This window comes from Corvus moneduloides, chromosome 3 (assembly GCF_009650955.1).
Source record: "Corvus moneduloides isolate bCorMon1 chromosome 3, bCorMon1.pri, whole genome shotgun sequence".
NCBI classification, from domain to species: domain Eukaryota; kingdom Metazoa; phylum Chordata; class Aves; order Passeriformes; family Corvidae; genus Corvus; species Corvus moneduloides.
This window is the reverse complement of record NC_045478.1, coordinates 26890733-26905158: the sequence shown is the minus strand read 5'-3', so window position 1 is coordinate 26905158 and position 14426 is coordinate 26890733. Positions and strand designations below refer to the sequence as shown.

General features: G+C 37.8%; 1 protein-coding gene across 5 annotated transcripts in view; it reads right to left on the bottom strand.

Annotated features, from left to right (window-relative positions):
* Positions 1-1237: 1237 nt before the first annotated feature.
* Positions 1238-14426, bottom strand: part of GFRAL (GDNF family receptor alpha like) — a 28022-nt gene continuing 14833 nt past the window's right edge. For 4 of the 5 annotated variants that reach the window (XM_032104662.1, XM_032104664.1, XM_032104667.1 and 1 more), the window contains 4 exons: positions 13164-13423; positions 9964-10062; positions 4444-4525; positions 1238-3433 (listed from right to left, as the gene is read on the bottom strand). In XM_032104662.1, coding sequence (XP_031960553.1) covers positions 3346-3433; positions 4444-4525; positions 9964-10062; positions 13164-13423 — 529 coding nt within the window. In that variant the 3' untranslated portion in view covers positions 1238-3345. The remainder of the gene's footprint in view (positions 3434-4443; positions 4526-9963; positions 10063-13163; positions 13424-14426) is intronic. The other variant, XM_032104666.1, reaches the window with a different exon arrangement.

The following is a 14426-nucleotide window of genomic DNA, read 5'->3' as shown; positions in this document are numbered from 1 at the left end:
CTTAGGATTACCTTTTAATATGGTGTTCCTGTGTGCTTTTACAGCAGACAAATCTCTTTTAAGTTACTGGGGAAACATTTCTTTCGTCCATTAACTAAACATTAAAAGCTACAGGACAGAAATGGAGGTAGGAGTTGAAAAAATTCAATGAGGCATTATCTAACTTCTGATGTTCCAATGCGGGGTAGAAATCCGTGCCATCTAAGTGATGTCTCAGATTCCCTACACACTTCATGGGAGACTGAATGACTTCAGCATGTGGTCTGAAACATCAAAATGTTGATGAGGGAACTTTCTTGGCAAAGTCAACAGCAAAATTCCCTAACCCCATGCTACTATTGAAGTGCCTCAACATGAGCTGCAGTTAGTTATCTTCACTAGCTTGAACATAAGGGTTAGTATTTTCCTTGGTGGAAAGACAGCCACAGCCATTTTTTCAAAAGAACTGAATGCTGTTCTCTGTTTTATGGCACCACCTTCTGGTGTTGGTGCTGCTTCCATCCATCTTCTGTGTTACTAGCTTGGTCTGATACGTAGCTCAGAGTACCTGGATGTGATTCCCACACCAGCCTGAAAAGGCTGAGCCCATGCCTATCCAAGTAGCTCATTCTTTTGACCACACAAACAGGTAAGACAGCCAGGGGAAAATGTTCCTTTTTAAGACTTCAAGACTCACTGTGGCAAGACAGGAGAAGTACAAACCTGGGCTTTACAGCCTTGTAGCTTCACATTGCAGAAGGAAGAGCTAATCCTGCGTACTTGTCTCAAAAACTCTTCACACATTTAATTTGAAACAATCATTAGACAAAATGCATGAACAATCTTCAAAGAAATACTGGAACCCAGTATTCTCCCTTTCAGATGAGAGTGCTGTATGGCAAAAATTAATGCTTTCTCCCTCTAGTCCAATCAGACTTCATTTCTTCACTTTGGGATGTCCCAGCTCCAGTGGAAAGAGGATGAATGCTACATCCTTACCCAAAATTATGTGTGTCCTGGGAAACCTGTCATCAATGATACTTAATTTCCCTCATCTGGGTATTAGATGCAGATCTCATACTTCAGGGGAAAATATTTTTATAATGAAGCTCTTACAAAATACTGCTTTTTCTTCCACCATGGTCAGACTCAAAGATCTTAAAGTTCTTTTCCAAACGAACTGATTCTATGATTCTCTGGTCCCAAAACTGTTTGTGAAGCAGTTAGAGTAAAATCAGTATCACAGGAATACAGATCATCCCAGCAGAAATTCCTTTATTTAATAACTAACACCTAGATACAATTGACAGACTACTTTTCACATGTAGAGTGGAGGAAATGTACTTTTCCCATTAAGCATTTAAGTCATCTCTTTCAAGAGAGAGCCTGTAAAACTGCATAACACCACAAGAGCCACTAAGTGTCCTGCTGTCTTTCAGAGTAACTCCCACACCCTCCGTTTCAAATACATTTTACATACTTGTGAGTGTGTGTGTGTGTAAGCACATATATGAGTTGGGTTTCTAGTGTCTAAATATAAGATAATTAGAAAACAAAAAGTTTCTAAGACAGAAGGTAAGTTTTTTGTTGTTGTTGATTGAGGTTTAGTTAAATCTGAATTTAAATGGAGCTCTTCAAATTTTGTGATATGGAGGGTTCACTGGTTTTTGAAGTCAGACTGAAAACCAGCGCAGGTTTCATGTCAGAAGTACATTTCCTGTATAAAGAAATATTTTTATCCAACATATTCTCAACAGTATTTTCAGTTTGAAGTCTTCCCACTTCACAGTTTCAAGATGAAGAATATGAACTTTGGTGGGAGGTAAGGCAGACGCTGCAAATTGCTGGACTGCTAAAGGAGATCTTTTTGATTAGCAAACTAACTGCACTTTTCTGTTTCTGGATTTTTGTCCAAATGCTGATTTAGTAATGACAGAACACTTGACTGCAAAACAAAAAGGACTTCGTTTGGTTTTGTATTATGCATGCAGATAATAAAGACAGAGAAAATCCATGTTGTAATAAGTGTATCAGATTTCTAAGCCTCTCCCCAGCAGAACTGCACACTAAGATTTTGCTCTCACACTAATAATTTCACAAGCTACCAAAGCCAGAAGCAAGAGTCACATTGAAGAGCAGAGATTCCTGCCTGTCTGATCACAATAATTTCTGGACCTAGATCTGTCATCTAGTCCTAGATGTAGCCTTAGATTAGTCATCTGTCATGGTCAAAACTGGAGCTGAGTTACACTTAGTGATAATTCAGACAAAATTAAAACTAATCACATTCAAAATAAAGTTAATTCATCAGATGCTATTATAACAAGACAATACATGTGCTATTCCTGGTAACAGTTGAATAAGAAATAGCAGTCCATTATCCTGTGCTCACCAGAACCAGATTGTTACAAAGGTTTAACAAAGACAACTCACTGCCAGTAAATACAAGCTTAAATCTAGCAAAAAACCTCAACTATAAAGAGAAATCCAGGGCTCATAGCCACAAAGTGGGATCCAGAATGGTGTTCAGGGACCATGACTCCCAGTACACAGCAAGGGGACAATTAGGCACTTTGGGTCTTGTCTAGAGACAATGAATAGGAAACACAGCTGATGAGATGGGTCATAGCTTCTCTCTTGAGACACAGGCACTTCAGCCCCAAGCAAGTGACTTTCTCCACTGGGCATTCAGACCAAAAAATTCTTTCTAAAGTTATTGTATTCAAAGTGGCAAACCTCATTCATTTCTTTTAGAACCATATTGGGGGAGAAGTTAAAAACAGTTTCGGCAACAGCATTTTGGAGACAAAGCAGATAGTAATTTTAGTTCTGAAAGGGGTTGTAATCCTGATCTCCTCCTACCCTACAAGTGCTCCACCATCAAACTACAGGCAGCTTATCTGTGACTGCTGCTTGACAAATAACTGCATCAGGTACTTTGTACCTGGGAGCCTGCTATACAAAACTGCCACATTTGTGCTCTATCAGGTCTCTAAAATGTTTCTGAGTGGATTTTTTTTATTTCTTCCAGATGAGTTGAGATCAGAAGGGTGGGCTTCAAAGATTGCCACTGTTGATACAGCATTTATACCAGTGTCATGTGCAGCTAAAAAAGTAGGAATTGTGCAGCTCAGGAGAGATCTGGCAATCTACACAAATAAGAGAGAGCACAGTTTTACCTTTTTTTTACCCCTTTTTCAGCTTGTGAAAGGTTTAAAATAAGCTAATAAATATAAAAATATTTTGTATGCTTAACTACAAAATTCCATAATTTATAGTGGTTTTTTAATATATATTTTATTATTGCATATGTACAACAGGCTGGCGTTCAGGAATAGCCTTGAAAAGCATAAGCAACAGAGTAGTTCATCTGTGACTTTTATAATGGGCCATAAATGTTTCAGAAGAATGATCTGGCGAGGGACTTCTTGACTCGTATTTTGTTCTGCAGGCTCTGAAAACAAAGAATGTGCATTTATGTAACAATAAACTATACAGCTTTTGGTTTGAACTTTGGCTTAATTGAAATCAGTGGCAAAATTCCCCTCTTTTTATGATGAACACTGTGGTATAAAATAATCCCCTTCATTGTTATTAATGCATTGCTCTTTCTTCCATCTTCTGTATTCTTTAAATCTGAATTTTCTTCATATGCTGATATTTCTGTAACTGCAAACCTAAAGAGAAAGCCTCTGTTCCCATATATCCTTGACTTGCCTTTTGCATTTTTCTATGATTCCTCTTTGATCTGCCTCGGAATTTAATAATGCAATTTGACTCAATATCCCTCCCACTATATATAGCTCCTGCTACATCATGCTCTGTTACCTATCATCTGACAGCGTAATTCTTGAAATCTGGCCATTTAATTTGGTCCAAGAAAATGTATCATTTAAGAAAAGGCCATGTTCATTTAACTAAGTGAATGCACATTTCTGTTTTCTTACCAAGCATTGGTGTATGGGCAGTTTCTCGTATGGAGGGAGGGAGAGAGGGGGGAGAAGGAAAGGATGGCAGGGATGGTGGGTGTTTAAAGACTCCTATGAGCAAAAATGGCATTTGGCAAGAATATTAACTACAATAGCAGCATTCATGATTTGGTTTCTAAATACGTTATAATGCTGAATATTCTCATTTCCTTTTTGCATTACCACTGCCTGCTATGGGGCTAGGAACACAGTCTCACAGAATTTCTGAATTCAGATTTCACCTTCCCCTGCCATGGGACAGGAAATGAAACCTCCCAAAGCCTGGGATCTCTGCATGAATGGAGGGCATTGTAGATACATATCATATTTCACTCTTCCCTGCTGACACCCACAATGTCAGTTCTTTCCATCACTGGGACATGCTGGACTGTTTTTAAAGACAATCACAATGTCCACCTTTTAACTAAGTCAAAACGTTTTATTTTCTGTTTTTTCAATTTCCTAGAACCAGTGATTAATATCCCTATCAAATTACCTGATCTTTAGGAGGGTCAACAGGACTATTCCTAGGATGAGAGCTATGCAGGAGGAGTAAGCAATAATGTAGACAGTTTCACCTATAAATAAAAACAGAAAACAGAAATTAATCATTTACTTTTTTAGTAATAAGAATCAAATTTGAGATCTGTGTTGGAAAGCATACATATGTAAACTAAATTAGCCATCAATTTTGACAAAATTAATTAAAAGGAGGAAAAAGACCTAGATGTATGTCAGTGGTAGGAATAACTCTTCCTTTGCTATGTGATACTAAGTAATTTTCTTTTAGTAAATACCAGCTCCAATAATGCTTCATATGTATAGCAGTACCTTTCACTCTGCTTCAGGGGAACAGCTTGTTACTATGATTTTTGTTTTGGAGTATTCTCCCTATTGATTTTAAAATGTTAATTTTATTCTGTGTATCAGAGCAGACTTGGCTCTTATCTACTAGACTTATTTTCCAGTTTCACATCTTACAGTAATTACAGTGTGGAGCAATACTTCACCTAGAATCAAAGTAATGTAAAATGGGATCTAACACTGTTTTTCTGGGCCCCATTCCCATAGAGTTTCCTCTTTCTGTTAGGCTTCTCACCAAAAAGTCACTTAGGTGGCTTATGTGCTAAAAATTCCAACTGTTGAAAAACTGGGAGCTGTTTCAAATTTTCTTTTCCAAATGAGGAGCAACTTATTTTTCCTAAAACTCTATTGCTTTTGATCACATATTCTGGAGGAAATGTTACAGTTGAGAGTGTTAATGTAAGCCCAGGACATGGGACGGAGAGGTGTGGAAGTTAGATGACAAGAAGGCACAAATGCAGAGCCACAAGCATAAAACACAAGACCTTCCTGTGACTTTCCGGTTGCACTGATTCTGTCATCTTTATACAATCAATTAAGTTTTGTTTATATAGGAATTCAAATGCAGAGGGCCTTAGCTGCTCCCGAGCTTCTCTATCTTATGTAACCAATGGAACATTCACTAAGGAAGAGAGGATTCCTGGACTCATCACTGAGTCAATGAGGCCATTTCTGGTCTCCGAGTAAGTTATCAGTTACAGTATGTTCCATGTGTTGTGTATGTGCACACACAAACCCTAAACGAAGCATTTCTGTGTACACTGCATATATGCAGCAGGTGTAGAGTGTCGTGTAATACAAGCACAGGTGGTATGGATGCTGGAGCAGCCCTGGGCAGAGAGAGTGAATATGTGTTCCACAGCAAGGAAAAAAATGAGCTGAGCAGGGGGTTGGACCTGCCTGGCTTTCCTTGTAGGAGGGTCCTCACTTTTCTCAAAAAACTATCCCAAGTTCAAGTTTTCCAATATAAGGAAATGAAAGCAATGATCAAACCACCACAGTTTGCACAAATGGAATGAACATTCCATTTAATCCAGTAACCTACTGAAAGAAACTTAATATGGTGAATATTTGAAGAAAGAGGGGTGAGGCCTATCTTAGAGAAGTACTGCTAATAACATATATTAAAAACTACATCAGCAGTTGGCCTAGCTCTCAAGTTACAACATTTCTTTAAGATGATGGGTTTTAGCAAAAGAGTGATTTGTAGGCATTTTTTTTCAGTTTCTGAATCTTAATTGTACATCCAGCTACCTTTGAAAACTTTTTACAAGTGAAGGAGCAGTTGTAGGGGTAACAGTTTCTTACTTTTTTGAAGTGGAAAGTGACTTTCACACATATTTTAGGCAAATGGAAACTTTTAAAGTACGTCACCACAAAAAATATTGTATCTAACAAATTCTATATTATAATTACAGTCATGGATGTTTAAAAATGGGCTAACAAACTTTCAGCAGAGCATGATGATCTTTTTCTTATAAAATTTCTGAAAGGTGCTTCATTTCAATCAAACAAAACACTTTGAAATGATGAAGTGAAATCATTTTTTTCTGTTTTTTTGACAAAATCTGAAAAAAAAGCCACGTTTTGGATGAACTGCTGGTAAAAGAGATGTTGATTCAGTTCTATTGGGAACAAAGAGGGATTTCAGTAATGGGATCATGCTAGAAACCATGTATTGTCTTACACCTGCTGAGAAGTGAGGAAATTTGTAAGGCTAGGACAGGGCAAAGTTTTGTGGCTGAAAAGCTGATTATGCATTTTATATATTTTTTTGTGGTTTAACCACTTGAACGAGTAAGGAGTGCAGAGACCGAACGGACACAAGCGAGAGCCGGCATTTCCGCAGGGCTGTGAGGTGCTGGCAGGGCTGCTCTGTGCCACAGAGGTGGCCAGCGGCTGTGAGAGACTCCTGGGCCTTCTCACCCCAGGGCAGGTGTGGAGCAGGGCCACCAGGGCTGCAGGAAGCCTGTCTTGCCCTGTGCAGGATGAGCTGCAGACCGCAGGGACCCGCCGGCAGGACTGCAGGTACCGCCGGGGGCGGTCTGCAGACAGACACACGGACACTCCCGGCTGCGGGGCTTGCGGAGGGGAAGTGGGAGCTCAGCTGGAGCCGACAGCTGGAAGCATGGGTGGGATTCCACTCTACTGCAGAGCTACCTGCTTACGTACACCGAGCGCAGATTCATCGGACGGACTAATCCCAGCTTGGGCTCAGAGGCTTCCTGGCTACCTGCAGCTTGTCACAGGCTTTCTTCTACATTTATAAACCTGTCAGACTGACAGTGTTTGACACCTGACAAATTAAAGTCACTGAAGCTGAATTAATCTCAGTTCTGGCATATTTACAGATAAACCCTGCCAATTATTTGTTTATCTAAATACTCAGAACTGCAATACTCCTCAGTAGGAAATATATAAAACAACAATTTTCAACAGTTTTGGGTCAAGCCCAATTTTATTGTATCTCACAAGAACAAGGTAAGTATTTCTATCTTTCTCTTCCGTAAAAACCCCACAACTTAGCTCCAAAGTTCCATGCTAATGAAAGTAAATCCTTATCTTCCCACATGAATCATTTTTCAAATTAAAGTGCAGGAAGCAATCTTTTCAATTATGTGGTTCTGTAAAGTCATTGATATAATTTGCATAGGATAAAGTCAAAACCAGGCTGAAAATGCAAAATTAGGTACACATATTAGAAGTTTGGACAAATTTTATTTATCACTTTTTGATACTGTTTCCAGAATGAGATCAAATTCTGGCCCCATCTAAGCTTACAGGAAAAGTCTCATTAACTTTTATATGGTTCTGACTCTGCCCACATCACATCTTGATAACAGAGTTGTATCAGCCCACAGATGACTCTGTGGGCCTGTTCCCTCCTGAGATTGTGAATGTGTTTAAATCCAGTCAAGATTTTTACATAATCCTGGTATCACATTTTTACACCAAAAGCTGGAATAATATTTCAACTTCCATAGTTCTATTTATTTGCAAATATATTTGAATATATGTATATATGTTTAGATTTATTATTTATTGTGAAAGACTCCTTCTATTAAAGCAATCTTATCCAATGGGATGACCTGCAATGCTGCTGAATAAAATAGAGAAATTAACTGTTTTTTTGAACAGTAAACTGTATTTTAGAGTATAAAACTAAGAAAAAGCTGAAGACATACTGAGTTTCTTCTGAGCATGTTCATCCATAGATGGCCATTCATTTCATCTAGTGAAAGAGTTCCGTTGTCTCTTTCAATGACAAACTAAGTAAAGGATTCTTCTGAGATTTTAATGTAGAGACATCAGCAGATTTTATCTCATGTTTTTCAAGAAGAAAATAGCCAAGAAGAAAATGTCTTCAAAAGTCTTCACACATGTGAAAAGCTATATTTGACAACTTAACTGTTTTGTCTCTGTGCCCTGAATTCTTCTTGGGATTTGATTTCATTAAAGAGAAATATTTTGTGAAGACAGTAACTCCCCTTGCAGCCTGAGTAATGCACATTTATTAGCATATGAATCTAGGACACTGGGTTAGATTTTTGGCAGTGGGATTTATGAAACAATATGCAGTATGGTTTTTACCATCAAGCAGATATCCTGAATCAAATTTTTCCTCTTGACCTGTTTTTCTATGAGACTTTTATGGCTTAAGAATTCCCATCTAATGTACATGACAGCTACAAGAGAAAGAATATTTTATTGTATGGTTTAGGCTGGTCAGCATTCTTTTTATTCTAAGGCCATCCAAAGTTCTGTTAAGACTTCAAGGAGAGGTTTTTGGAAAGTATTCAGACTTCAATGTGAACAGAATTAACTGGATGCAGGCTGCTTCTTGCAAATATTTATCTGAATCTCCGAGTTAAATTTATAATGCATTTTACCCACTGAAAGGATCTTCAGTTAGAACTAGTCACAAGGGTGAAGTATCTCACATTTTGCATTTTCTCACTTAGTGCAGTATTTCTTGTATTATGACTTGCATTATTTAACCACTAGAGTCTTGCTCCAACTAGGGATTCAGGCTCCCTCTGTAATTGGCAAGGAGAAGTCAATACTTTCAGAAATGCAGTCCAAAAAGATTAGACTACTCTTCCTTAGAGGGTCCCTGACTTTCTTCTCTGGCTACACAGAGCACTTGGATGACATGCATGATTCTTAAGTAATTTTAATGCTAACGCTACAGCCAAATGCTTAATTATGCACATACAGCTCTCAGGAATCCCATTCCCTTAATCCACTTTTATACTTCCCAGGTTGCCCACTTCAGCAATAGTTGAAGGATGGAGAGGTTAGAAGTCACTTCATTTTCTGTTGCATGCAGAGATTGAATTATTTTTTTCACAGTTGAAAGTGTTCTGTATGAACAGTTCTGGGAAATAATTTGTAGTAATGTCTGGAGAATTGTAATCTGCCCTGCACAAGGTAGAACAGGTCATTCTCATTAGAGGTGGTATCTGTGCATTAAGCTCTTTAGTGTTCTCACTCTGTAACTGGGCCCCTCGAAAGGAAATATAAAATAATATTATTTCAGCAATGAAAACATCTGTATATTAATTCAATATCCTTTAACCTTATGTTGCTTAATTTCTTAATTTTAATGCATGGAAATAAAAGCAGCTGCAGCTCTTCAGCCCATGGGATACTGTGTGCCCTTCTGTTGCATGAGAAGGTAGAGTCTGATGGAGTGTAACACAAGCCCCTTCTCAGACCACCATTTACTGTGACTTCTAATTTTGTTGCTGTAACTACTACAGAAAGCTAAGAGAGATAGAAGTAGGTGTGACATCAAAGCTAATAATTGTATTACACATTATGACTACTACTCTCTAATGACTGTACAGAGAGTCAGGCTCTGGCAGGCTTAATAACCTAATTTTCCCCAATTATAATACAGTGATTGTGAGACATCTATTTCAAAACCATTTATCAGAGTAATTGGTTCAGTCTGATTAACTTTATTTTGTGGATATATAAGCTAAGCCAAACAGGTAGGGAGATATCCAGACTGAATGGAGGAGCAACAGGTCAAGCTCACCTGCCTGAAACCACCTGAGGGACCCAACCTTTGGCCTTTTCTATCCTACATGAGGGATATTTCAAGAGTAGTTCTGTGGAAATCATGGAGTGACTTGCCCAAACTCACCATTAATTGCAGAAGAATGGAGCTGTGCTCCGGAATTCTTTTCGCCTGGCATTTCTGTATTTACCCAGTGAAAACCTTTCTTCTGAATAGAAATTCGACCTGAATATTGGAAAGAAAATATCTATTCAAAATATTACTTTAAAATAATTATACAAGTGAATATTTTTTGGTATTTTGCTAACAGCCACAGAATTTATAAAGGGAGGTATTTAAAAATACTGTTTACTGATACTTGATGAACAAATTGAATGAGTGCAAAAGAGTTCTTCCTTTTCCATCTCAGTTAAACCTCCCCTGTAGTTTTTCTTGTGGGTGCCAAGCATGCTTTGAAAATATTCTCTGTCACAAAACAGCTTAAACTCTCTTTTCACATAAACTGTTTTAAAAATAGGCCCATCAAAAGAATTGGGTCCACCAAACCAATACAGAAGTGGAGAGAAGGGTAGTAGTCTGAAGTAATTTCCACAAGGCAGAGTTTATTCTCCAACTGCATTGCTAGACCTCAACAATTTTTTTCACAAAGGCCTGTCCTCTTAGTAGGTATAATTTCATTAACATATCTGAAAATACACATCTTCTGTTGAAATGAAAAATAGAAGGTTTACTTAAGTAGCATAGTTTACAGAGCAGGAGGCTAAACCATACAAGGGTACATCTGGTCACACACATGAATGGCAAGACATGAAATTTTTATTCTTTTGTAATGAAAACAACATAAGAAAGGCATATAATCTGCAGCCTGGAACAGTCCATTGTTATTGTCCAAATAACAATGGACTAAACCTACCTGTAATTTGGTTTTTTTCTGTGAGACCCAAAAGTACAACCCAGAGTTAAAGTATTTTGGAAACTTAAATTTTTTCTTCTCCTCACCGACATTTTTGCTTATTCCTGTTGAGACACTGATCCTACAATGGCAATGATCCACACTGTCCTTCTGCTTCATACAGCAGCAGTCAGTCACAGTTCTTGCCTTTTACTGAGTCTGCAGCAAATGCAATCCTGTGAGCACAGCCTCGAGAGCAAACACTTGTAGCAAAGGCAGCGCCATGCAAGAGTAGGAAGATGAGATGGTGTAAACACTGCTTGTGGGTCTGTTCACACCAGTTCTGGAGGCAAAGATCCCTTTTCCAAATTCTGGGTATTTGCCTATTCAGAAAGGTCATTGCCATTGTAAGAGTGGAAGTCAGCCAAAGATCACCACCAGGCCAGAGGGATAAGTCAGCAGATGGGGTTGGGTGGGCGCTGCAACAGAGTAGTCACTCCACATCTCTGAACTGCCACGCAGAGAATGGCATTAAAAACATGCCTTATAATAAAACCCATAATCATCAGCATCATCAGTTTAGCTACATTACAACTGGCATCTAGACAAAAAAAAAAAGCAATATTAACAATAACCTGCAAGTGTTCTGTAGAGCAGGTACTGATCAACCAAAGGCTCTGGATCCCCAAATTCTTTTTGCTTAACTGCCAGGAAATTGTTGCACCACATAAGCAACATAAGCTTCTCTTCTTTAGTCCCAATTAGGTTAGGGAAGTTTCAATCACAAAAGCCCTCAAACCATTTTATCCTGAGACTGCTTCAGGGAATGGCAAAAGCTTGTCAGCAATTATTTGATTATTCAGACATGAGGATCATCTTTTTCTTTTGTAGGTTAAGAAATAACTAACACGATGATGTGTTCACTCATTTGGACCATTAAATTCAGCCATAAAGCAAACAAGTAAATAATATTCATCAGCAAAATCACTGCTAGAAATCTCAACTCTAAGCGTGTTCCATTATCCTTGTCCAGGGGAGTTATACAATTTTTAGTATTTTCTCGGAGTCTGGATTTGAATAGTGATTAACTAAATTAAGAGCAGTGTTTCAGCAACTTGATTTTAATTTTTGGGTAGCCTTCGAGTGACACGAAAAAAAATTACACCCTTATCATTGGTACCATTTTGGTTGCTAGAACTAAAAGAGTAGCTACTTTATTCAATGAAATGCATGCACACAATCCCTATGTTTTCAAAATACAGTCCATCAGATAAAACTATGAAAGAGCCATTTCTTTTCATTGAAATCTTTAGATATTGTTTGCTCTCCCAAGTTAGTTTAAGAATATATATAACTCTAGAGTATACATGTAGAAGGTAACTGGCATAGGGCATGATGCACTAGTGAGTAACATATCCTAAGAGGATTTATATTGCAAAATAGTTGGTGTAATAGATCAGAGATTTGAAGAGAAGAGAATACTTTGGTATTTGATGTGGTTGATGGACCAGATGTCTGCATGCAGCTGGAGCACTGCAGAGGCTGCAGATGAACCTTTAGGTTCAGTTTTATGCTGCAGGAGACCAGGACCCACCCTTTGACAGAGAACCACCCTGTGATGTGACCCATGACACAGTAAGTGGGGACAAACAGGAGGTTTGCTTTGAAAGCACATTGCAGATTCAGACTAAAACACTAATATTTGCTCCCATATTGCCACTTATTGCATTAACAATTCTCTTAACCAAAGGCTTGGCAAGGACATGGATATTTAACAAAAATAAGTTGATTAAGTTGGTAAGTTGGTAAGTTGATAAGCTGATTAAGCACATGAAAGCCATTACTGGTTCTGAGAAAGTACCTACCTACCTGAATTACACCCAGTGCTTTTACTTAAGACAAAATCCTAAAGCCTTCATTCCTATTTAACATCCTACTTAAATAATTGAAGTTATTTTTTGTGGAATTAAGTCTGTTGCTAAATATGTGTAAGGCTTACCAATATTTAGACTCCAAGAAGAAAAGAAAGAAAAACAAAATGCTACTTCATATTATTTCCAGAAACAATGTATAAAAGTACAACATTAGGCCAATGACAGGAAGACCTTGGACTTTTTAAATCTGCATATTGATATAGACTCCAGAAATTATTTCTTTATTTCAGAAAATTCAAGTAATGAGACATGTAGTCAATTTCATTGGTTTACTACTATAATAAATTTTTTCTCCAAAGCAGAGGAAGAAAACTGTATGTCCAGTTTTGTGACAATAGCGCTACAACACAGTTTGTACTTTGATTTGGATTTTAAAAAACCCACAGCTATAGATCTTGCTGCAACCAGTGGTAGCAAAGATGTAGTAAAGATTTGGTGTAAATTAGCATCTTAATTCTCTTTAAAACTAATTATTCTGTAAAGCTGTATGTGTTACTCACGTAGGTCACTGAAGCAGGATTTGCTGTGCAGCATGTGGTGGAAGAGCTCGCACAAAGGCTGCTCCAGGGGAGGCAGATTCTGGCAGGTGCACTCCATGTGCAGCATCGTGCCCCAGTTGCTGATGTAGGCTGCTTTGCAATCAGCGTTGGCAGAACAGGGCATGTCATCTTTGATTAACGTTTCAAGACAAGCTTCATCCTCATAGCATTTTTTTGTCACATGTCTCCAACATTTTGACTGAAAAGTTACGTATTTTTTCCTGGTAGGGGAAAAAAAAAGGAAAAAAAAAGAAGTATGCAATGACATTTTAACAACTACAATTGTGATTTCATAAAAGGGGATTTAAGGAACACCACTAAAAGAGAGTGTAATTCCAAGGTACCACTTAGGCCTTAAAAATGGCAATATTCAGAGATGGCTGACAGAAATTCTGCTCTGATTTTGAGAAAAAGCAACTGCACTTCTAATCAGCACCTGCGGAGATTTTTCCAGAGTCCAGTAAAAAACAGTGTGAATTCCAACAGTCTCAGATACTCAGAGAAGAAATGTGAATAGAGGAATCAGACCAGCCACCACAATGAAACCACACCAGGGGCCGTTCCAGTGGATCAGTTTTTCAGTAGTGTGAAGGAAGAATAAACATTCAACTTATTTTACATTAACTAATCAGCATCCAATGTCAACCCCTCAGCCCTGCCGAACGCCAACAAAATACGAAATGTCCAAGGCTCAGGAAAAAGTAGAAGTAATTCAGTTCAACTTAAAGACAAACTGAAGCAGAGATTACATGAAGAATTACATGAAGAATTACATGAAGAATTAACTTGTTTCCCAGTTCAATAACCTCAAATTATTTCCATTTATTTGCTGTTAGGATGGAATAAAATTGGCCTTCAATGCACTGTATATGACAATAGAAAATATCCATTATAAATTAACTAAAAAATATGTGGATATTAATTAAAAGAAAATCTATCACATTAAATCTTAGGGGTTGATAAAGGTAAAGTCTTTTATATTGTATAATATATAGGTTAATAAAACATTAAGGTATTAAAATATTCTTCCTTAATCATAGAAATAGGTTATTAATCTGCTCTTGATATTGTGTAGTAGCTACAAGCATATCACATGGAAAAGCATGGACTGTTGCAATACTGGCTAGAAAATTTCTGCAAATATTTTCATTACCAAACAAAGGTTTCAAAGCAGATGCCACCTCTGTTCTAATGGAAGTATTTTTATTCACCTCCTGATTTATG